Here is a 21690-nt window from a genome sequence, read left to right on the forward strand (position 1 = left end):
GGCGACAGATTAAGTATTGTTGATGGGCTTTCCTTCCGTGCTTCGACACAGTCGAACCCTACAGACGAGCACTGCTGTTCTATTTGTGCGAGAACCCAGTCGTCCAGCCTCCGTGTGGGACTTCCATGTCGTTCCTGTAAGATGACTACGAGGTCGTCGAGACCGGAGGATAGATCATTCGCGACACGAAAATCTTCTTCTTCGATGACAGGCGGAGCACTACTGTGTATCAATACATTGCTGGCATCGGATGGCCTTGGGATCGATGTGTGTTCGACATCGTCCGACATTGGGCCATGGATCTTCACATCTTCAGACGAGCCCACTGGCATCGCCGTATCATCTACGGCTGTATCACCTGCCTCCGGGTGCCTGCACTCGTTTGAAGACTGTCGTGCGGCTTCAAAGTAGTTCGAGTATTGAGAGTCTTGCCCCAAACGACAAGAAACTGCAAGAGGCACTTCTATACCGCTTTTCATCGGTACAAGATCGATGGAGGCGTCAACATCGAGGCTGAAGGCATCTGGATCTGTGGTCTGTGGCGAATCACAAGAAGAGAGTCGATCGCGGTGCGGAGAATCGTAACCAGAGTCCACCAAGGAGGTCAGACTGGGGCTGCGGCGGCGACTGCCTCAAATTAGAGCTTGCCTGGCATGTTCCAAGGAATTATACATGCCTTCGTAACGACGATACGCCTTCCGCATGGAGTCCAACATCTACATCGCGACTAGTTGAGTAAACGTGACAGCAGTCACACTTGATATGACGGGTACAAATAGGACATTGCTCCGGCGACAAGCTCGGATCGATTGTTTGTTCACACCAGCAGCAGATCCTGTGCGAGCATTAGCGAGTTCTATGCCATGAATCAGACAGTGCCCAGGAAGACCGACCACCATCCTCTCATGGACTCGGGTGAATTCGCGGCAAGGCTCGAATGTGTCATGGGCATTGTTATTTGCCTTCTACCTAGTGCCTGTGGAGGGACGGTGGAGGCAAATCTCGATGCGTCAGACCGCTACAGAGATGTCGTGTGAGAAGCTGCAAGAGCAAAATGCAGAGCAGAGTCGGCCATCGTGGCATGCTGACCACCTCCGAGGCCATTGCAACTTGCATGCAAGTTGATCGGCTGTGAGCTGCACCCTCATGCGCACTGTGGCGCCTCCCGCTGCGCAGCCAAGTGTGAACACATGTGTAGACTGCGACTGTCGGCCAGTAGCAAAGTTGACAGCACTCATCATCGCAAGCTCCGCTGACCAGGGTCTTGCGGATGCACTCAAGCATTCAGGCCATCATGTTGTATTCGTGCGATGGTCCTACAATCTTGCGGCCGGCAAGAATACAGTGCTGGTAGAATGGTGAGCACGCAGGATCAAGTTATTGCCTTGGAGCTTCGTGCAGCAAGTCTACGACGCTCTGGGCATTGAGACAGGATATTACTACTCAATATTAATCATTCCATTGGCGAGGCGCAGTGTAGGACCCCAACAAGGCAAAATCTGGTGTGGAGGTGAATGTCGTGACAGAAGATTGCTCTTCACATCACAGCGTGGACTCATGATTTCTTTGCGCTAGTCGATTACGGCTTAGCCTTCCCGAGGTCCCGTCATTCCGCTCCCGCTTCGCCTCCACATCCGCATCACAGCACAGATCGCAACAGCAATAACTACAATCAACATCCGAATATTTGCAGCGTCGGCGTCCTGAATTTCTGATTCCTAAGACCTGCCCACCTCTTCCCAGCCACGAATATTACTCTCGATTCAAGACTGGCCACAAGACAAGTCCAACGCAGAAGTCGCCGAGAAAGCGATATCCATTGGCGGCTCACATAATACTTCCAATGCCATGTCTTTACCAGGCTTAACATTACCCGGTCTAGCTCCACCGCAGACTTCCGCCACACCTCTGGCAAGCACCACGTCAATAGCAAAGCCTCCAAGGGCCGAATCGCTGCAACCTCTACACGAATGGAGATTCGAGGTAGGCTTCAAACAACAATACAATGTCAAACTCGAAAGCGGCTACGCGGAACTCTTCGGCGTAGAACTGGCTCCAAAGCAGACGTATACATTTTCTGGCTGCAAAGGCGCAATTTTCACTTGGCAAGGATGTCAATTAGAGCTCAGCGGGAACGCTGAGAGTGAATATGCTGGCCAGGAGACGGAGTATGCTGTGGAGTGGTTGAACGTGCATGGAATGTTGGAAGGGATGCGAGCGCCAAATTCCAGCGATGCACCCCGAGTGCTCGTTTTGGGACCAGATTTTGTGGGCAAGAGCAGTCTGGTCCGCAGTCTAGCAGCGTGGGCAGTCAGAACCGGTCATGCACCAACAGTGGTGAACCTAGATCCTCGTGAAGGTCTGCTTGCGCCGCCCGGCAGCCTCTCAATCGTCACTGTTGACTCGTCACTTGACATCGACAATGGCTATGGCATCAGTTCATCGTCAGGTCCCACAGTGTCACCTGTGCGCACTCCACTCATCTATCACTTCCCGTATCAGTCGCCTTCTGAGAAGTCTGAAGTTTTCAAGCACATCACTACTCGTATGGCACTATCTGTCACCAACCGACTTGAGGAGAATGTTGAGGCGAAGCGAAGCGGCATCATCATCGACACTCCAGGCTCATTCAATGACCCAAAATCAAACTACGATGTGATTGCTCACGTTGTTTCGGAGTTCAGCATCAACATGATACTCACGATAGGCTCCGAGAGATTGTCTAGCGACATGAGCAGACGATTCGCCAGCACCAAGAGCCCGGACGAGACCGTGCATGTACTGCGGATCACAAAGCCCGGTGGCGCTGTGGAAAGAGATACCGAGTTTATGAAACAGGTTCGAACACAGTCGCTAAGGCAATACTTCTTCGGGTCAAGTAAAGAGTCGCTTAATCCTCACTCGCATACGATTCCCTTTGCAGATCTGGACATATATCGCGTCAAGTCCGGAGCGGCGCTCAACACTGAGGACCCTGCCTTTGGAGCTGGAGATGAAGGCGACGATTACGATATTCCTTACGCAAACAAACCATCTGGCAATACGACATACGAGAAAGTAACACCGTCGGCTGCTATGACTGGTGGCTTACTCGCGATCAAATTTTGCTCTGGTGGCGCCGACGAGCAGACGATTCGAGACAGTGGGGTTATGGGCTTCCTGTATGCCGCAGACGTAGATGAAGCGAGGAAGAAAGTGCGTTTCCTAGCACCGCACCCGCAGCGATGGGGCGATCGTGCTTTGGTATGGGGACACGGCTGGCCTGAGGCGACGGGAGATCTGGTTGGGTAGGCGTTGGCAGAGATTGTGGAGAGCGCTGAAGCACAGTTGCGAACAGCCGTATGCCATTACATTGTACTTCTCAAGAACACAGCATTACAGTGCCACTTTCTCACGCCAACTTCACAACCAACTGCGGCCCACCTTTTCCTGCCATATACCCGTCCAACGCAGCATTAATCTCATCCACCTTCTCCAACCCCTCCACGACCCGGTACTTCGCAGGCAGTACCCACCCATCTTTCAACCACCCACCCACATCCCTCCAAAATACACTCTCCAACTCCCCCAAGTTCTCGCTCGAGCCCTCAATAAAGTTCATCTCAGCTTTCGGTCTATTCGAAGTAACAACACCAGGATTCTCATTGTCCGGATGCACCGTGACCAGTCTAGATTTCTTACCCTCCGCAAGTAAATCAGCAGCCAATTCAAACGACATACTGCGACAGTCGTAAATATTCGTAACACCATCTTTGCCCGTGATAGAATGGACTTGTTCCACAATGGCTTCTTGCGAGAGACGTCTGTCAACGACATGCGTTGCACCCATCTTTCTCAATTCTTCTTCGCCGTCGAGGCCCGCGATGGCGATGATTGTCCCAATACCAGCGAATTTGGCGAGTTGAATGGCGAATTTCCCGACAACGGCACCTGCTCCAATGATAACTAATGTCTGGTCTGCGACTTTATTTCCATCCTCCGCACCTAGCCCGAAACCGAAGCCCGAGTCGTTCGTGAACAGTGCTTGGAAGGACGTCAAAAGGTTGACAGGCAGAGTGACAACTTGTTCTGCAGTAAAGCCTTCTGGAATCTTGGCTATCGCCCTAGAGGGCAAAGTGCTGTATGTTTGGAGACCGGCTTGACCATTAGAGAGGTCTGCGGGATTGGCCAGACCAAACACCTCGTCACCTATGCGGAAATTTGTTACACTGCTGCCGACTTGTTCGATGATGCCTGTGATATTGGAGCCGAGCACAGCTGGAAGTTTGTTCTCGATGAACAAGCCCCAGTCACGACCATAGGCATCGTGAGGAAGTACTATACACATCAGTTAGAATGGAGAACCTCTTTTGGCGGACACAAAGGAGATTGTGCTCACACATTGTGGCTATAACTCTGACCAGAACCTCGTCGTGAGCTGGGGTGGGAACATCCATTTCGCCTAGAACGACTGGCTTGCCAATCTCCTGGACTAGAACTGCTTTCTGCTGCTCCGACATATCTAGATTATGAACTCGAAGAAGATTTGGGTGTCGACAATGATCTGCGTGATTCATGCGTTTGTTTGAAACTTTGATTGCTGGCTCTATCCAAGAGCCTTCTTCATGTCTTTATATATAATGTCTTCGCCTTGCACTTCAGACCACGTCAAAGGACGCCCAGCTGATCAAGCATGGATTCTGAGGATCAGTAATCCCAGTTCATGCACAGATGTCGAAGACATGCCCAAGACGGCCAAGATGGTGAAGTCTATACCAAAATCTCCGTCTCCGTTGCTCAAGAGGGCACACACGTTTTGCACCAAGTTCGCTGCCTAGGCCAAGTCAGAAGAGTTCTGACGCTACAGGATTCCGTGGCTCGTAGGCATCGAGAACAATGTCCACTCGGCCGTAAATCCTGTTGGTGAGCAGCGACGACTTTCGTGAAAAGGAGATACTGTGGCGTCAAGTGAAGGGTCGGATTGACAAACAAAAACGAATCCTGTTCAGGCAACAGAATGTTAGGGCTCGTGAATGGTATTGGTAATCCTTGGCGAATCCTCGCATTCACATCGAATCAATCTTGTGCCAAACACCATTAGGCTTTCTGAAGCTGAGCTCTGATAAATTCGCATGGTACAATTGAAATCCCGGGACGCCGGCGCTTTGTAAGACATCTATTCAACTGTACATTTCGCTCGTGATCACTTTTTCCGGCTGCTGTGTCGCTCAGTAGTTCATCATATCTGTCAAAGAAGTCAGCAAGTGAAAATCTCATCGCGGAGAGACGTCCCTTACCTCTTCCAAAAAGTGCTCGTTTACTCCAGTCCATGGCAAGCAGCATTCGCGTCCTCAGACTCACGCTTTGTGCGAAGTAGATGCTACGCCACAGATATGCAGCAAGTAGACCACCACCGAAGCTCAATCCGTTGAAGTCGAAGATAGCAGCATTTCCGATATACGCCAGACTGCCCATGTGCTTGTATTCAAATGGCCTGTACACAGCATCGTCAAGATCGCCGTCGACGACACCATTGAGCCACATGCCCTCGGCGACCTGTGCCATCTTGTTCAGTTTGCGTCCAAGATACTGACCTTGCTGGTTGGCGCGCTGTGCAGTAGCCGGCAGCGAGGTCAATTTGCTGTCGATTTGCTTCAGAAGTTCACTAAGCTCGCCGAAATCGAGCGTGCCAGACTTGTCCTTGTCGTATTGCTCGAAGAGCTTCCCTAACCGTTTGAGATGATCATTCGCCTGCGGAAAGCGCGCCTTAACTCGTTTAGCAACCTCACACCACTGTGGATAGGTGATCTTCATGGTCTCCGGATCCTTGCCTTTCTCCCACGCAAGCGTGCGCAGGAAAGTGACAATGTGGTCCGAAACGTTGTTCTGTACAGTACTGCAGTCGCCAATGGCGTAGACATCACCAAGTGGTGCACCAAGTAGTCGGAGATGCGTGTCAGTCTCCAGCGCGTGGCGATTGTTTTGATTGTCGAACTTCTTTGCAATATCTTGCGCCAGTTGCGTTTGTGATACACCAGTCGACCAGAGGCAGAAACCCATTGGCAACTCCTTGGTCACCACTTTGCCCTCGGCATCCTTCTGCGTGAACAAAATTTTGTCCTTCTGCACTTCCTTGACGCGCGCGTTGGTTTGGACGTCGACATTATCGTGTGCTAGTCGTTCTTCGGCATACTTGCTCAGCGCTTCGTCGTAGGTATTGAGAATGTGGCCACGAGATTGTATCACATGCACCGAGATTTCGTTTCGCAGTAGTCGAGGGTAGAATTTGCAGAGATCCTCATTGAGCATATCATAGAGCTCTGCAGCAAACTCGACTCCGGTTGGGCCACCTCCAGACACGACAAACGAGAGTAATCGACGTCGTTCCTCATCTGTGGTGGACGGCAGAGAGGCGGCCTCCAGATTGGCAATGACTGAGTTTCGGACCTTGCGAGCATCGCTGATATCCTTGAGAAAGTGACAGTGCTCAAGACCCTTCACGCCGTGAGGATTCGTCACTGAGCCCACTCCAAGTACCAATTTATCATAGGGCAGATAGAAGCGCTCCTTTCCATTCGGACCATCTGCTTCCAGTTCGAGGAGTTTATTGCTGAAGTCCACGTCCACAGCAGAAGCTTTCAAAAAGTGTCCCATGACGCGCTTGACAATTTTGCGTACCGGCTCAACCAAACTCCTGAGCTCCAAGGTACCGACCGTGGCGGAGGGCAGCATGGGTGTGAACAGGAAATGATTTGAGGGCGATACGACTGTGACATGGTAATCGCCTGGATTGAGCTGCTTCAAAAGAGCCACACTCCCCCAGCCTGTGCCCAGAATGACCAGCTTAGGCTTGTGTTTCTGCTCTTTCATCTTCTCATTCTCCTCGTCGTCAACAAAGTATTCCGCGATTGGCAAATTCTTTGGTCCGCCTCTTCGCGGATTCAACGCTAGTTCCGAGACAGATAACTCAGTCGGCGCGCCTTCTCCCACATATGTGGTGGCATCATAAATGAAGAAGGCTGCTACGCAACCTCCACTCATGATTATGAAGAAGCCAATTGACGCGAGCGCCTTGTACGTCCAGCGTGCAAGGCGCCCACGCTGCTTCACCGCGGTCGGTATGGCGGGTTCAGAGGTCGAGGCCCATCGTAGCTGCCCATGTCGCGTGGCATGCTGATTTAGGGCGCGTCGAACTGCGCGCGGAAGTGGTTGTGCGTTTCGAGAGGATAACAGTCGTCTCTGCTGCTTCAATGCTGGAGGGATCGAGGCATTGGCCTTCCTCCGTGTCGTTTGCTGTAATTGTGATCGCAGCAGTGGTGCACGAGCTGAGCCGGCAAAAGCTCGCTGCATGGAGAGCATAGTATGGCGCTTATCGCATTGAAGCTTTGCTGGGCCAGGAGGGATTACGATAAGGGTACTGATGCCTCGCAATGCAGAAGAAGGTGAGTTGGGCGAGATGGGTCAATGGTAGGTCCTAAAACACAGGAAAAGAGTCGAAGCGCTGACGAGACGATGAGACGATGCGTCCTGCTACGGTTCGTTCGGATGCAAAGAAAGTGATGAGAGCAGAAGCTCGTCCCTGATTGATGTCATCACGCGGCATGTGGAACCGATGTAACGCCGCGTCAATATTTGATGGCGAGTCACTTTCACATGCACGGCAGCAACCCAACCGCATTTCAAGACAGACACATAACAGCCATGGCAACCGAGAAGATCACGACCATATCCCCAACGACGAACAAGCCAGTCGTCGAGCGCAATGGCCCCACCGACGCTGAGCTGGCCGAACTGCCAAAGACTGCCCAGAAGGCGTACTTGAAATATTCCAAGACTACCCTTGCTGAACGACAGCAAATCGTCAAGAAGGCATTGCAACTTATCAACGACCATCAAGATGAGCTCGCTCAAGAGATCACAGACCAGATGGGAAGACCAATCGCTTTCACTGCCAAGGAAGTTCAGACCGCCGTCAAGCGAGGCGAGTATCTGCTCAAGATTAGTGAGGAAGCACTTTCCGATACTCCTGGCGAGCCTGAACAGGGCTTCAAGCGTTTCATTCGAAAGGTCCCTCTCGGACCAGTCCTTATCCTGTTCCCATGGAATGTAAGTATACCCTCACAATCACCACTAACAACTGGCCATTGCTCACTTTCATCAGTACCCATACCTGACGCTAGTCAACTCCCTCGTCCCAGCACTCTTAGCTGGAGACAGTGTTATCCTCAAGCCATCGCCACAGACCCCAACAATCGCAGAGCAAGTCCAGAGACTCTTCGTCCAAGCTGGCCTCGACAAGGACGTAATTCAGTACTTCCACTGTGGCGACTTCAAGAAGATCGAAAAGCTCGTCCAAGCCCCAGAGATCCAACTCGTCTGCTTCACTGGCTCCGTCGAAGGTGGTCTTGCCGTCCAAAAGGCCGGCGCAGGCCGTGTGGACCTCCGTGTCGGACTTGAACTCGGAGGCAAAGACCCCGCATACGTTCGCTCAGATGTGGATCTCGCCTGGGCAGCAGATGAGATCGTCGACGGAGCAGTCTTCAACTCCGGCCAATCTTGTTGCAGCTTAGAGCGCGTCTACGTACACGAAAGCGTACACGATAAGTTCGTCGAAGAAGTGAAGAAGGTTCTTGCCAACTACAAATTGGGCGATCCAACAGATAAAGCTACACATGTGGGACCTGTGGTCAGCAAGGCAGCGAAGCAGAGAATTGAACAACATATCGACAGTGCGATCAAAGCTGGAGCGAAGAACGAGACGCCAGACAATGAGTCCTTCAAGAACCCACCGAAAGACGGCAACTATGTCGTTCCTACGCTGTTGACGAACGTCAAGCAAGACATGCAAGTCATCCAAGACGAGACCTTCGGACCAGTCATCCCTGTCATCGCGGTCAAGTCTGACGAAGAAGCTGTCAAGTTCATGTCCGATAACCAATTCGGTCTGACGGCTTCTGTCTGGACCAAGGATGTTGCAAAGGGACAGGAGCTGGCCAATGAGATCGAAGCTGGCACTGTTTTCGTCAATCGTGCCGATTACCCTGCGCCGGATCTTGCTTGGGTGGGATGGAAGAACAGTGGAAAGGGACAGACGTTGTCCAAGTTTGGATTTGACCAATTCGTCAAGTTGAAGAGCTACCATTTCAAGGACTACCCAAAGGCATAGATGGTGGAGGTCATCCGCTGGAGTGTTCCTCAGTGACGCTGGATCTCGATACTCCCACTTTCGAGGATGAGTTATGAATGATGTTAGAGAATAGCTTACGTAGCACGACAGAAGAGAATTTCTAGCCATGTAATGCGTGCTGCATACAACCTACCGTTTTCGCCAGTTACCTGTCGACACTACACTATTGCCAACTGGCAACTCCTTGATGGAAAAGCCGGGCACAACAGCTGATGTGCAGGTGCTCACGCACGCCCTATATTGTCCTCCTCACGGCGAAGTAGCAAAGGAACGTAGACGCGTATCACAAGCCTGGCAGTTAATAAACACAGATCAACAGTACTTACAGAGAAGTGGCATTCTTGAGAAATCGTATTAGTGAGACTGATCACATATAGCATTAAGCTTGTGGAAGACCAACCATTTAAATTCATGATACCCTCGACTCCTTCGTTTCTCGTAACCCTTGTTCCAGCATGCTCCATACCATGTGTCGATTCACATTGAGTCATTCTTTATTCCAGGCGCAGACACGACGGAGTGAATGAGGTAGTTCCTCGACGCAGTGCTCGGCATGTCACAATGGAGCTTGTCCAGTAGCGCAGAGTGCTGTCGCGCAGATCGTTGTCTCGTAGTGGTGGTTCTGCGCGTCTTGCTTACGCCGCAATTCTTGCCGTCTGCCCAGCTCCTCTTGTTCGACTAGTACCTGTAACGAGTCGAGTAGTCTTTGGGGCTGACCACCAGACCTCTCCCTTTCTTCGCACCCTTATAGATCGTCTCGATGATGTCGATCAACTCCTGCTTATCCTCCAGCACCCAGTTCAATTTGTTGTTGTTACCCGTGCCGAAATCGCACATCATGTGCTTATTCCGGAAGAAGAACATGAGCGTGACGGTGTCGTAGAGTTCGTACATTTGCTTGAAGTCGGGGACCTGGTCGAGATCGCAGACGTAGATGACGGCGAAGTTCTTGACGCGGTCGGCAATTTTGTAGAGCACCTCGTCTTGTCGCATACAGTCTGGATCCCAGTCGCGACCGAAGCGAATCACCACAAGGCGGTCTTCTTCAGACATGATGGCTTGGTCGACGTGCCAGCCGGTGACGAGGTGGGGAATTACGACGGAACCCATGGTGAGATCGTTCGGTGATTGCTCCCTGGGATGTTGTTGTGCTTGAAGTGGTAGTCTTTCAAAGTCCGAAGGTCAGAGAAAGATGATGGAGAGCGAGAAGCTTCACATGAAGCAACGACTCATGACTCGCGTGTCTTGGCAGTCGCAAAGTTCACTTTTGCGCGCAGTCTCTCGCCCTCGCGTGCCACATTCGCTTCGACATTACATCTTGCCTCGTCGCGCGGAAGAAGACGCAGCCCTCACTTCTTCTGTTGCACATCAGTACAAACGCTCCAAGATGCGGCTCACAGCAGAATTGATCAAATCGTCGCTGTCGTACAACAACCCTCTCAACGAGCGCGAACTCGATCTTCGAGGTACGGCAACACTTCCCTCATTGATGCCCTGAGAAGGACAGATACACACATGCACAGAGCTAGTTGATACAAAAGGTGCCATTCAGGCCACAAGATTCCCCAAATCGAGAACTTGGGAGTCGCCAAAGACCAAGAAGCCATCGACTTCACCGACAATGCAATCACATCCCTCGCCGGGTTCCCTCTTTCGCCGCGATTACAAACTCTCCTCTGCGCGCAGAACCGAATAAGCAGCATTTCCGAGTCGACGAGCAAGAGTGTTCCGAACCTCCACACTTTGGTGCTTACGCAGAACAATCTGAATGAGCTGAGCGATCTCGATCCGCTCGAGGGGTTCAAGAAGTTGACATACTTGAGTCTGGTGGGAAATCCGGTGGCGAGCAAAGAGGTTAGTGGGAGCAATCTGAGCAACAGACATCAACTGATTGATGATTATAGAACTACCGTTACTGGGTGCTATGGCGCTGTCCGCAAGTTCGATTTCTCGACTTTCAGAAGGTCAAGGACGCAGAGAGAACAAAGGCCAAAGAGCTGTTTGGCAGCACGACAGAAGAGCCTACGGATCTTGCGAAGAGCATAATCGCGAAACGATCGAACAAGTCTGGCGCGTTCGGCAGCGGCATGGCCACTTCGAACGGCACAGGAAAGAAGATTGTGATCACTGAAGACGAGAAGAAGAGGTTTCAGTTGCTGGTGCAAAAAGCCAAAACACTGGCCGAGGTACAAAAGTTGGAGAAGATGTTCAATGAGGGTCGACTACCTGCTGGGGTCATGGATGGCGAGGCAATGGACGAAACTTGAGTGACATGTTGCGAGACACAATCTCCAGCTACATCAAAGAACGGTCTGCGCCTCTGCGAGTTCATCTTCAACGCAGGCCATGCGCACGATGAACACAGCTCCGCCTCGAAGAGAGTGCGGTGCAGCACGACGGCAACAGAAAAGGTAGTCAGCTCAGGCATAGCTGTCGTACACCTGAACTGATATTGCTTGTAGAACGATATGCCGCCTCCGATATGATTCACGGTAGGGAAAGATCAACGGCTTTAATGATGCATGGCGAAACAAAAGTCCGGTACTTCCGGCTCTGGGTGACAAGGTATGAAGTGGATCATTTGCGCAATTCATGGCGAACTCAGGACGACGCGGCCAAGGCATGCGATCACTATTCGCTATTTGAGCGTTTGTCCTGATCCAGTCTGCCTTGCATCGCCAGCACAATGCTGCAGGCCACGCAGCAGACGGGTATCTCCCGTGAACCGTTGGCATCCGCCCTGGCGGGACTGCGAGCTTGAAGCATGGTTGGTGCTTGCATGCCACACTCTGTTTCACGGGCGCAGACACGACAGAGGTACCGGAAGCAGATGAATGTGAAACGCAGAGATCTTGACAAGCTTTTTTGTGCTCGGGGACGCGAGACGACGCGTTCGTCCGACCTGCAAGGCATGTTGCACAATCGTTCACCAAGATGCGATAGTGGAGCGCAGCGATGAACAGGCACATTGCGGATTGTAAGCTGACCTGGCCTGGATCAGCGACGTGATTTAACTCCTCGCGACTCGCAAACTCTGTCCCCCAACGATTTCCTAAACAAGCGAGATGAAACATTGCCCATGCGCAGCCAACGTGACTTTTCGACTGCTTTCACGCTGACAGGTCTTTCAAAGTTCCAACGCTCCTGATCTCCTTCGTCCCTGGCCGGACTCCCGCTCCGGAGCATGACCAGCGGACTGGTTTCTCACAGATCCCACATTCCAGCCGGCTGGATCACGGAAACCTGACATGAAGAATGTACCATTGCTTCGCTGGTCTCCGACAGCAACTGCTCACGCCATGCGAGGGCCCTCTGAGTGCTAATCTGTCGAACGTAGCTCAAGCTCAAGCTGTTGGATTGACCTTGCCTTGGTCGGTAATTTCTTTCTGACAGGCCCAACGCTGCGCTGTATTCCACTCCACGCGGGCTGCTCGTCAAAAGAACGCCGCTCCTGGTTGCGATACGGAGAACCTATTGCCTCAGTCCTCACGCACCACCTCCTTGTACACATTCTGCTATAGATGGTGCACCATCTTTCAAGCGCGTTGTCCGCCTAGCCATCCTTTGTCTCCAACCCGCTGGCAACATCATTCACGCTGGAAGGCGTCGAGAACGAGTCCACTATCCTCTCTACATCGCACCGTTGACACGAAACGCGCCATTGCAGATCTGTCGAGCCCGTGTGCCGGAGCTCGCGTGTCTCTACCGTGAAGAGAACAGCCAGACAGCAAGCCCACGACTCAGCCATCTTCCGAAACTTTACCGCCACCAGCCTCATTGCGAGTCAAGGAACAACTACAAGACCGTCGCAGTTCTCGGCTCGCTGTGGACACTCGAAGATGGCAGACGCACATTTCGATCATCCTCCGCCAGCTGGTCTGACGTTTGGACAGAAGATGAGAGCCATGTTTTGCTGTGGAGAGTACGATGAGGACTACGAGAGTCCGAGGAGGTCAATTCAAATTGTAAGCTGGCGTTCGTCGATGAGGGCAGTGGGCGTGCAAGTAAAGCTGACCTTCGATCGTGTGCAGGGCGTGCCAACAGATTTTAGACGAGAGGATGTGAATATTGCTGGGCTGACTGAAGACGAGTAAGTCTTTAATTTCACAGCCAACTTGCTAATCGTACAGTGGTCTGATCGAGACCTAATGCCAACGTTGATGTTTTCTACGAACTTCGAGGCTGATTTCACATGTGCAGAGCTACTGAAATCCGCGAAAAGTCACGTCGAGATGCACAACGCATGTTCCAAAACCTACGGCCACTGGCGTCCTCACCTTCGGGTACATTCGCCGAACGTCCTGTCCAACACAGCTTTCCCTCGTATGAACAGTTCACCCAGCCTCGACCAGCTCCAACACCAGGCTCTTCGCCGATCCACCCATCCTCACCAGGCTTCGGCACGAACCCACGTCAGCCTCCCAGCCCAGGCGGGATCCGGAGCGCCAACAGAGTGTCTGGCTTCTACGGGAGTGACAATCTCTACGCCAACCAATACGAGACAAACTCACCACCTCCGCCACTGCCATCAAAGAACGGCAACCATGGCCCCACCACGTTCGACCGCGTCAAAGCACATTCGCGAAAAATCTCCGACAGTTTTCGAAGCAGCAAGAATAGTAATAACAACAACGGAAATGGGCCCTCGCCTTTCGACGATGAATCACACGTAGAGATGCGACATCTCATGTCTCCAAACAATAACAGCAAAACGCACATCTCAACGACCATACGCGGCGGAGCGGAAGGCAAAGTCTCAGATGACAGCTTCAGTCAAATGAGCGAAGGCGATGACCACGGATCCTATCAACGATACGACTCTGGGCTGGGAAACAAAGGCAGTGGTGACTACAGAATATAGCAGTAGCCAACCCTGCCGATCGAGAACTTGATCTGCCTACATTGATGGATGTACGATTGATGGGATATGGGACGAATAGTGGAGGATAATCATGAGCGAAACCAAAAGGGAAAACTATCTGAGTGTAAAACCACGGTCACTGCTGCCGAAACATTTTCTACTGTAATACCAACAGAACGAAGCAAGATGATATAACGAGCCTGCTTCGGTAATATAGAGGGGAGACGATTTGGAGGAGGCAGAAGGAGAGAAAGGGTGGTGTACAACTGGGTGTTGAATCATATATTAGCGGATCATCTAAAAATTGTCGTATTGAGTGCGATGTAAGGCTAGGGAGTAGGATGTAGTGCATGATGGACATGGAGGTTGTTGAGATGGAGGAAATGATAAAATGTATTCCACGGCGGCATGCTTCGAATTCCTGTTGCCTGTGTGCCAGGAAATCCGCGGTGCCGAGGCTCTCACATCGATCATGAAAGCATGTTCAGCAGGGCAAATGCGTCAATGTATAGCAGATGGAAGTCCTACACTCACTCAAGCTGACGCTCGGCTCTGAGCTGTATAAGCAGAGTCCGGATTACTGATGCAAGCTCCACTTTTTCGGCTCTTACACTGCTCCTCTATTGGCTGTCGAGCAACCAAATGCGTTCATACGTATAGAGCTCCAGAAGCTCTGCTCTGTAATCATGAAGACGTGCTTTAGTGCTTCTTGTGATCATCACATATAGCTCGCACTCTGAACATCATTTACATGCGCCTACCTTTTCACCGACCACCCAACACAAGATACAGAACCACTTCAACACCTTGAAGCACATACGACGCAATGTCCGCCAAAGCAATCGCAATCGTAGCAGGTGTCGGCGCCGGCACTGGAGCAGCAGTCGCTCGTCGATTCGCCCAAGCATATCCTGTAGTCCTCCTCGCTCGAAGCCCAGAAAACTTCCAGCCTTACGTGGACGAGATCAACAAGTCAGGCGGGAAAGCCATTGGAATCTCGACAGATTTGGGAGATAATGCCAGCATCGCGAATGCTTTTAAGCAAATTGAATCCGAATTCCCTGGTGCTCCAATCGCAGCGGCGATCTACAATGCCAGTGGACGATTCGTGAGGAAGCCATTACTGGAGTTGAGCGTGGAAGATTTCATGGCTGGGTACGAGGTCAGCGTGTAAGTGGAAAGAACATTTGTAATTTGTATCAAACCCGAGAAATCAAGGCTGACCAATTAATGCAGCAAAGGAGCATTCGTATTTTCACAGCACAGCATTCCTCTATTGCTCAAGCACGTCGAGGCCAACCCTTCAGCTGACACTGCATCGAACGTCAAGAGTGGTAACTACCCACCCACGCTGGTCTTTACTGGTGCGACAGCTTCAGTGAAAGCGAATGCGCAGATGTCCGGCTTCGCGTGTGCAAAGTTCGCAATGCGTGCCCTTTCTACTTCGCTTGCAAAGGAATTCGCACCCAAGGGAGTCCACGTTGCTCATGCAGTGATTGATGGCGTTATCGACATTCCAAGGACAAGGGAGTGGTTGAAGGATCAACCACCAGAGGCCAAGATCGCCGCTGAAGATATTGCGGAAAGTTACTGGAGTCTGCACACGCAGAGCAAGAGGGCTTTCACCAACGAGATCGATATCAGACCACAGCTCGAGAAGTGGTAGATCTGGCGAAGCAGTGTAGTAACCGCAAGCACGTCTCAGATAGTGTGGTATAATGAAGCTCCCCTGCATTGGACTTACTGTTAGGAGACAGTAAGACTGATATCAGTGGTGTTCAAAACAAAAAGGTCGGTATGCTCGCTTCCAACTCTTTGCGCTTGGCTTCAGCCTCCTCCGTTGCTTTCTGCGCGCGGCGCTTGGCCAGTGAAGTTGAGGGGCGAGTACCAGGTTCCTCCTTGATCTTCACAGAAGCTGTGCCGGAGCCGTCATCGATGGGCGACATCGGTGTTTCCTGCTTGATCGTTGGAAACCTGGATCGTCCGGGTCGGCCGTTTGCGCGCAAGGCATCACCAGCGACATGGTCTTCATCGCGCTGCTTTCGTAGAGGGGCTGATAGTCTCGGAGGCGGCGAAGAAGGTAGCGAGGGAGGCTCTGACTCCTCCTTCACGTATTCCTTCTCTTCACGCCTGGTTCTCCCAAACTGCTTGAACACTCTGGAAGGTGCTGCTTTGGGAGGAGGTGCTGGTAGCGAGGACGTCGAGACCCCACTGCTTGAAGGTGCAGAACGTTGTATAGTGCTCTGAGTCTGCACCTTCTTCTTGCGCAACGGCGCATCGAGGTCGTCACTTTCGGTCTCCTCATCTTCGTCCTCCACCTCATCGAGAGGGAACAATACTGGCTTCGGTAGCGGATCCGAGCTATCGTCCCCATCTTCCGCTAACGCTCTCCTTGATCTCGAATTTGTGGATCTGGTCTGCGCAGGACCTGTCCCGCCTTGCGAGCCTGTCATGAGATTCGCAAGTTGTGGCACCTTCATGAATTCATCCTCGTCTTCACTATCACTGTCCGCGATCACAGCCTGCCTCCGCTTTCTTTGATTCTCTTCTTGCTGGCGTTTCACTTGCAGCTCCATGCTCTGAGCAGTCCTGCCATCTGTCGCCCTCGCCAATGTTGCCAGCGTTTCCTGCCCACGCGACCTGTGCAACTTCTTAAGTCGCGCATACTCGGCCTGGTGAAGGTGCTCTGTGTACAATTGCGCCGTTGAGTAGAATTCGTCTTCGACCATCATCCAGATGTCGTCTGCATCGTACCCTGGCTTCATGTACTCGACTGGGGGAGGGCCTTTTGGCGCCGGTGGGGGTGAAGATGAAGACTCGCGCACGATCTGCTTTCGCTTCTCCGGTCGTGCTGGCCGTGCTGGCTCATCTTGAAGATCTTCCAGGTCAGGCCCTACGAGATCGTTAGGTGAAGCTGAACTTGGTCTCCCTTTCGTCTTCGTGACTTCTTGCGGCGCGTCTTTCTCGGTCGCCTTGTCCTTCAACCATGGGAGTGTTCGCGGCATATCGACGGCAATCAACCCTGCTATCCAAAGCTCTGGTGAATGACGCGTTTCAGGCGCGTCGACGATCGTTTTTGGATGCGCTTATTGGTGAGCATGACGATCCAAGCTAATGCGCGATCAATAAAGCTGTGGGGCAGGCGGCTCAAGAGTGAATTGTGATTGTTTCGCGTGTTTGTGAAAGAAGCAGCGCAAAGGTCGAAAGTTCCCGTCGAAGCTGCCTGGTTCACTCGGCTCGCCAAGACACTCTTTCTCTAGCTCGAAGATCCTCGTCTTCAACAGCATCACATTGATGGTTCACTAACCAACATCTCGCCAACATGCTTGCACTTACCATCTCGGCCGAACTGGAAGGGTATCAAAGATAGCACAATCGCGCAAAGAATCTTTGCTGACCACAACCCAGCGTCACCGATCTCGGTCCAGAAGACACCGAGACGAATCCATTCTACTACACGTTCAAGGTCCAATGTACATCATGTCGCGAGATACACCCCAATTGGGTGTCTATCAGCCGATTCGTGGGCAGCATCTGAACAACCCACTTCGATCTTGACTGACCGAAGACTAGGAGCAAAATGAGCAATCCGGAAGCAGAGGCGAAGCGAATTTCGTCTGGAAATGCAAGAACTGCAAGGTCTGACCACGAATCGTACTTCACAGCCATGCTTGTGCTGACACCCGTGTAGAGGGAGCACTCGGCCAATATAGTCGATTCGCCTTCAACGTACGCGCAGCAAAGTCCGCCTAAGCCCAAGAACATCATTACTATGGATTGTAGGGGCCTCGAGTTTGTGGAATTCAAGGCAGACGTATGCTACCTAGAACTCAGATTCCCTTACACTTACTGATATATGCCAGGGCGAATGGAAAGCAACAGGTGCCGAGAGTGGTACAAAGTTCACAGCCATCGACCTGACAGAAGGAGAATGGTTCGATTACGATGAAAAGGCGGGCGAAGAGGTCAGCATCAAAGACATCAAATTCGACATCAAACGAGCATAGAGCGCAATCGCCTCCTTCTGGTGAACGGTTCGGTCACATACCATGTCTCAGCAGGATTCTTGGCAGCCAGTTGTGGCGCAACTCTCCTCGTGGCGTCAAGCTTGCTACAGCTGCAAGCTGCAGCTCCGGCACCAGCTATGGATGAGAGATCAGATCTGTGCTCACATGATCATGTACACGTTGAAGCACCAAAATGATAGAGGTTGGAAACACACACCTGAAAGATCGTGGATCGAGCATTGACCAAGGACGTGGTCTCATCGATGCCACAATCCTCCTAACGGTTGTCATGAGCTCTTTGTTCACACAACAGACCACGTCATAGCCGCCTGTCCGCGATACGCGCAATCATCTATTGTCCGACTTAGCTGATAAGTACGAAAGCCACTGAAGCTTTCTTTGTTTTTGTAGCATATTGAGGTTAATATGCAAGTACTGCATGAAAACCGTTCAGCTTCTGAGAGGGAATAAGTACTCCATATGTTGGCCTTACAAGCACACCACACAGCTACAGCGCTTTTCCCAACAACACAGAAACAACTGCAGCATGCAGCAGCAGCTCGAGCTTACAGTGCGACCTAGACGAGAATCTTTGCTCCAGACAAGAACGATCATCCATGCGCAGGAGTCGCCCTTCCTGCTCCTGCCTCCAGAACTCCGAAACGAAATCTGCCACGAACTATTCGAAAGCCAGCAGCGTGAGATCTTTCACCTTCGCGAGGGACATATGCAGCCAGCGATATTGGCGACATGCCGACAACTACGCTCCGAGTGCAGCGGGATATTCTACGCAAACACAACGCTGCAATTCAACGATCCCGATGTTTGTATCCGCCGCCTCACATCACTTGACCCCAAGCATGTTGACCTTGTTCCTGAGCTGCGATACGACACTTCGGAGATTTGCACGAAAGCCGCAAGCTGGCGGACTGCGTTTCGAGAGTTACCTGGGCTGAATGAAGACACGAAGCTCGAGGCTTTACGCGACCAGCTGGCGAAGAGAGGAATCATATTGAGGCCTGGCGTGCTGAAGGCAAGGATACTGATCAGCTGTCAGCCGAGCTGGACTAGTGATCCGTTGAACGCGGCACTTGAAGCTGTTAGAACGGGCCTCATGGTTGGACGCATGATGTTCGTATAGGTCTTGTAAAGAATCGGCGCCTGACGTATGTGAAATGCTGGGATGAGACGCCGCACGAGAGAAAAGGTTGGACGAAGCAGAGCTTTGGTTCTTTCTTGTATCCAACAATAGTGATCAGATGCTCACACTCATGCTGCCTCTGCGCCTGTAGCTGAGCGTACTTGCTTTTTCGGGGTTGGTCAGGATGGCAATTGGGCGCTTCAGTTGTGGTTTGTCTTAGAGTATCTAGAAGTTTAACGAGCACAAACGCGACAGAGTCTTGTACCGTAGGAATATGTACAGCCCCATCGAAATAGGCCATCCACCATTGTTTTGTGAGCACGACAGCCTGATCAGGCATCACGTTTTGGCGGCCTTGACGCACACACCACAGCCGGTGCAACACACCAGGCAATGACCGTTGTTTGTTGAGTGAAACGTGTGCGGTGGACGCATGCGGACAAGGGGCCTCATTCACGCGTGCTCAGCGTGGCGCTGGGTCTCGGCACTTTCCCGACCCAGCCTCCCGCAGCCGTGACTGGCCATTCTTGCGCGCTCGTCTTCTCCTGCTTTGTCCTCATCCCCAACATCACCGCGCGCGTCACCCACAACCACACGCATCGTCAGCACCGCGCAGCGTCAAAGACCATCAGACGCGTTCTTGCCATCGACAACGCAAGCCGCCCACAACACTATTATCATCATCAACGGGTCGCCCCATCCGACCACGCGCAAGTCTCTGCCACCTTGCATTTGCGAACCGCGACAGCCTTATTGACTTCACTTCGCGACACTTCATCTTCGCCCGCGCCCGCGCTTACTTCTCAGCTATTCGAGTCGTTTAATTCGTCAGTCGACTCGCTCACTACCAGTCTCCGGTCGACACCACTCCACACACTTCGACAGTCAGCACTTTCACCAACACCAATACTCCACCCATCACCATGTCTGGAAAGCTCGATCAATCGCTCGATGCCATCATGAAGGACCGCCCAGCCGGCAGCCGCCGAGGAGGCCGAGCCGGACGCCTGCCAGCGCGCAAGGCCGCCGCGAAATCGAAAGCCGCAACCGCAGCGGTGGTCGCTCCAGCTGGCGGCATCGCAAAGAAGACCAAGGCCGCGAGGCCGACGAAGGCCCCGGCCGTTGTGCCCGCCCACACGGGAGACAGCAAAATCTCAGTCTCTAACCTTCCCACGGATGTGACGGAGACGCTGATTAAGGTACGTTGACCGCGCCGACTGCACGGTACACGTTTGGCCGCACCATCATTATCCGATGAGACGCGCGCCAATGATTGTTTGGAAATATGGACATTTCAGTATGCGATACGGACAGCTCTTCCTGAGGATGGGACTGGCATAACGGCCTCTTCTCCGCCACCGCCCGCTTCATGAAGCACAGCGCGTCGCGTAAGAATCGAGTGCCTTGAAACGTCTCGCAAAATTCCCACGACTCGCATGCCTGGCAAGCACGCACGTGTAGGATGCAGACGGACACAGCAGCAGCAGTACGACTTTTGAGGGCAAGCAGCATGTTGTTCGGGAGTTGCAGAACTAGTGGGGATGGGCAGTCGTCTTGACAGGCGCGATCGCTTTGCGGCTGACGTCGGTGATTGCAACCAAGTCGCACGCTCCGCAGAAGCGGCAAAGTGGAGACTCGAAAGAGACAACGCTCGTGGACTTGAAAAACGAGTGGTCCAGCAACAGGAGAACATGAACAAGGAACCATGATCGCTGCTGTAGCAGCTGCTGCTTGCCCTCTTGAGTGGAGTACTGCCGTCTTGACTTGTGGAGCCTTACACCCGGGTTATATACGTTCCGCAAGAGCACCGCACGACCGATTCTCCTATGTTGGGCGCCGCTCGCTCCGCTCAAGGTGTCGACTAACATGGCTTGTGTTCAGGACTACTTTGGCCAATCGGTCGCACCAGTGAAGAAGGTCATTCTCAACTACGGACCAAACGGCCGCAGCCGTGGATCGGCAACTGTTCTATTCAGCAAACCAACCGCAGCTGCCGAAGCAGTGCAACTCGATGGCACGGTCGTTGACGGCAAGAAGATGAGGGTATGCTACGAATTACTTGCGCCAGTCTCCGAAGTCCATGCTGATGAACTCCAGATCGAAATTCTCATGGGTGCTCAGGCCGTCCCAGCACCTCAAGCACCGAAGCCACTTTCCGAGCGCGTGACGTAAGTGTTGTCAATTCCGCGCCGCCTTCCATCTTCTGACTCCTCGAACAGCAAGCAGCCCAAGAACGCCGCGAAGGACAAGCCGAAGCAGGCCGGTGCAGCCAAGGGTCAGGCTGGCGCAAATGGAGCAACCGCGGATAAGAAGAAGACGAAGAAGGCCAAGTCTGGTCGCGCAGGCAAGCCAAAGGCGAAGACCGCAGAAGAGCTGGACGCAGAAATGCAGGACTACTTTGGCAGTGGCGACGCCGGCGCTGCCGCTGCCAATGGCACAGCACCTGCGGCTGCGACGAACGGAGCCGATACTGGGATGGTCGACGAGGTGATGTAGGATGGATCGCGAGCGAGGA

At 52.4% G+C, this 21690-nt stretch overlaps 12 protein-coding genes across 12 annotated transcripts; 8 read left to right on the forward strand and 4 right to left on the reverse strand.

The window, feature by feature from the left end:
• Window positions 1-1848: 1848 nt before the first annotated feature.
• CKM354_000475500 (cleavage polyadenylation factor subunit CLP1) lies at window positions 1849-3291 on the forward strand (the record flags this gene model as incomplete). The annotated part of the gene is made up of 1 exon (XM_044800004.1): window positions 1849-3291. The coding sequence occupies one exon, from the start codon at window positions 1849-1851 to the stop codon at window positions 3289-3291; it is 1443 nt and encodes a 480-aa protein (XP_044655939.1).
• A 100-nt stretch (window positions 3292-3391) lies between these two features.
• CKM354_000475600 (uncharacterized protein) lies at window positions 3392-4499 on the reverse strand (the record flags this gene model as incomplete). The annotated part of the gene is made up of 2 exons (XM_044800005.1): window positions 3392-4317; window positions 4379-4499. 2 exons carry the CDS (start codon window positions 4497-4499, stop codon window positions 3392-3394), a joined length of 1047 nt encoding a protein of 348 aa, XP_044655940.1.
• Window positions 4500-5207: 708 nt separating this feature from the next.
• On the reverse strand, window positions 5208-7338 carry CKM354_000475700 (uncharacterized protein; the record flags this gene model as incomplete). Its single annotated transcript, XM_044800006.1, has 2 exons — window positions 5208-5224; window positions 5277-7338. 2 exons carry the CDS (start codon window positions 7336-7338, stop codon window positions 5208-5210), a joined length of 2079 nt encoding a protein of 692 aa, XP_044655941.1.
• Window positions 7339-7680: 342 nt separating this feature from the next.
• CKM354_000475800 (uncharacterized protein) lies at window positions 7681-9145 on the forward strand (the record flags this gene model as incomplete). The annotated part of the gene is made up of 2 exons (XM_044800007.1): window positions 7681-8085; window positions 8141-9145. The coding sequence occupies 2 exons, from the start codon at window positions 7681-7683 to the stop codon at window positions 9143-9145; spliced, it is 1410 nt and encodes a 469-aa protein (XP_044655942.1).
• Window positions 9146-9844: 699 nt separating this feature from the next.
• CKM354_000475900 (U4/U6-U5 snRNP complex subunit DIB1) lies at window positions 9845-10276 on the reverse strand (the record flags this gene model as incomplete). Its single annotated transcript, XM_044800008.1, has 1 exon — window positions 9845-10276. One exon carries the CDS (start codon window positions 10274-10276, stop codon window positions 9845-9847), a length of 432 nt encoding a protein of 143 aa, XP_044655943.1.
• Window positions 10277-10553: 277 nt separating this feature from the next.
• CKM354_000476000 (U2 snRNP complex subunit LEA1) lies at window positions 10554-11433 on the forward strand (the record flags this gene model as incomplete). The annotated part of the gene is made up of 3 exons (XM_044800009.1): window positions 10554-10632; window positions 10719-11020; window positions 11071-11433. 3 exons carry the CDS (start codon window positions 10554-10556, stop codon window positions 11431-11433), a joined length of 744 nt encoding a protein of 247 aa, XP_044655944.1.
• A 1572-nt stretch (window positions 11434-13005) lies between these two features.
• Window positions 13006-14027, forward strand: CKM354_000476100 (uncharacterized protein; the record flags this gene model as incomplete). Its single annotated transcript, XM_044800010.1, has 3 exons — window positions 13006-13131; window positions 13198-13256; window positions 13367-14027. The coding sequence occupies 3 exons, from the start codon at window positions 13006-13008 to the stop codon at window positions 14025-14027; spliced, it is 846 nt and encodes a 281-aa protein (XP_044655945.1).
• Window positions 14028-14853: 826 nt separating this feature from the next.
• Window positions 14854-15693, forward strand: CKM354_000476200 (uncharacterized protein; the record flags this gene model as incomplete). Its single annotated transcript, XM_044800011.1, has 2 exons — window positions 14854-15197; window positions 15264-15693. 2 exons carry the CDS (start codon window positions 14854-14856, stop codon window positions 15691-15693), a joined length of 774 nt encoding a protein of 257 aa, XP_044655946.1.
• A 112-nt stretch (window positions 15694-15805) lies between these two features.
• CKM354_000476300 (uncharacterized protein) lies at window positions 15806-17032 on the reverse strand (the record flags this gene model as incomplete). Its single annotated transcript, XM_044800012.1, has 1 exon — window positions 15806-17032. The coding sequence occupies one exon, from the start codon at window positions 17030-17032 to the stop codon at window positions 15806-15808; it is 1227 nt and encodes a 408-aa protein (XP_044655947.1).
• Window positions 17033-17349: 317 nt separating this feature from the next.
• CKM354_000476400 (uncharacterized protein) lies at window positions 17350-18034 on the forward strand (the record flags this gene model as incomplete). Its single annotated transcript, XM_044800013.1, has 5 exons — window positions 17350-17384; window positions 17436-17550; window positions 17601-17666; window positions 17719-17841; window positions 17891-18034. 5 exons carry the CDS (start codon window positions 17350-17352, stop codon window positions 18032-18034), a joined length of 483 nt encoding a protein of 160 aa, XP_044655948.1.
• Window positions 18035-18581: 547 nt separating this feature from the next.
• Window positions 18582-19175, forward strand: CKM354_000476500 (uncharacterized protein; the record flags this gene model as incomplete). Its single annotated transcript, XM_044800014.1, has 1 exon — window positions 18582-19175. The coding sequence occupies one exon, from the start codon at window positions 18582-18584 to the stop codon at window positions 19173-19175; it is 594 nt and encodes a 197-aa protein (XP_044655949.1).
• Window positions 19176-20098: 923 nt separating this feature from the next.
• On the forward strand, window positions 20099-21671 carry CKM354_000476600 (uncharacterized protein; the record flags this gene model as incomplete). The annotated part of the gene is made up of 4 exons (XM_044800015.1): window positions 20099-20374; window positions 21057-21218; window positions 21273-21343; window positions 21395-21671. 4 exons carry the CDS (start codon window positions 20099-20101, stop codon window positions 21669-21671), a joined length of 786 nt encoding a protein of 261 aa, XP_044655950.1.
• Between the last annotated feature and the right edge of the window lie 19 nt (window positions 21672-21690).

The sequence above is a fragment of the Cercospora kikuchii genome (genome assembly GCF_019650295.1).
Source record: "Cercospora kikuchii DNA, contig_00003, whole genome shotgun sequence".
NCBI classification, from domain to species: domain Eukaryota; kingdom Fungi; phylum Ascomycota; class Dothideomycetes; order Mycosphaerellales; family Mycosphaerellaceae; genus Cercospora; species Cercospora kikuchii.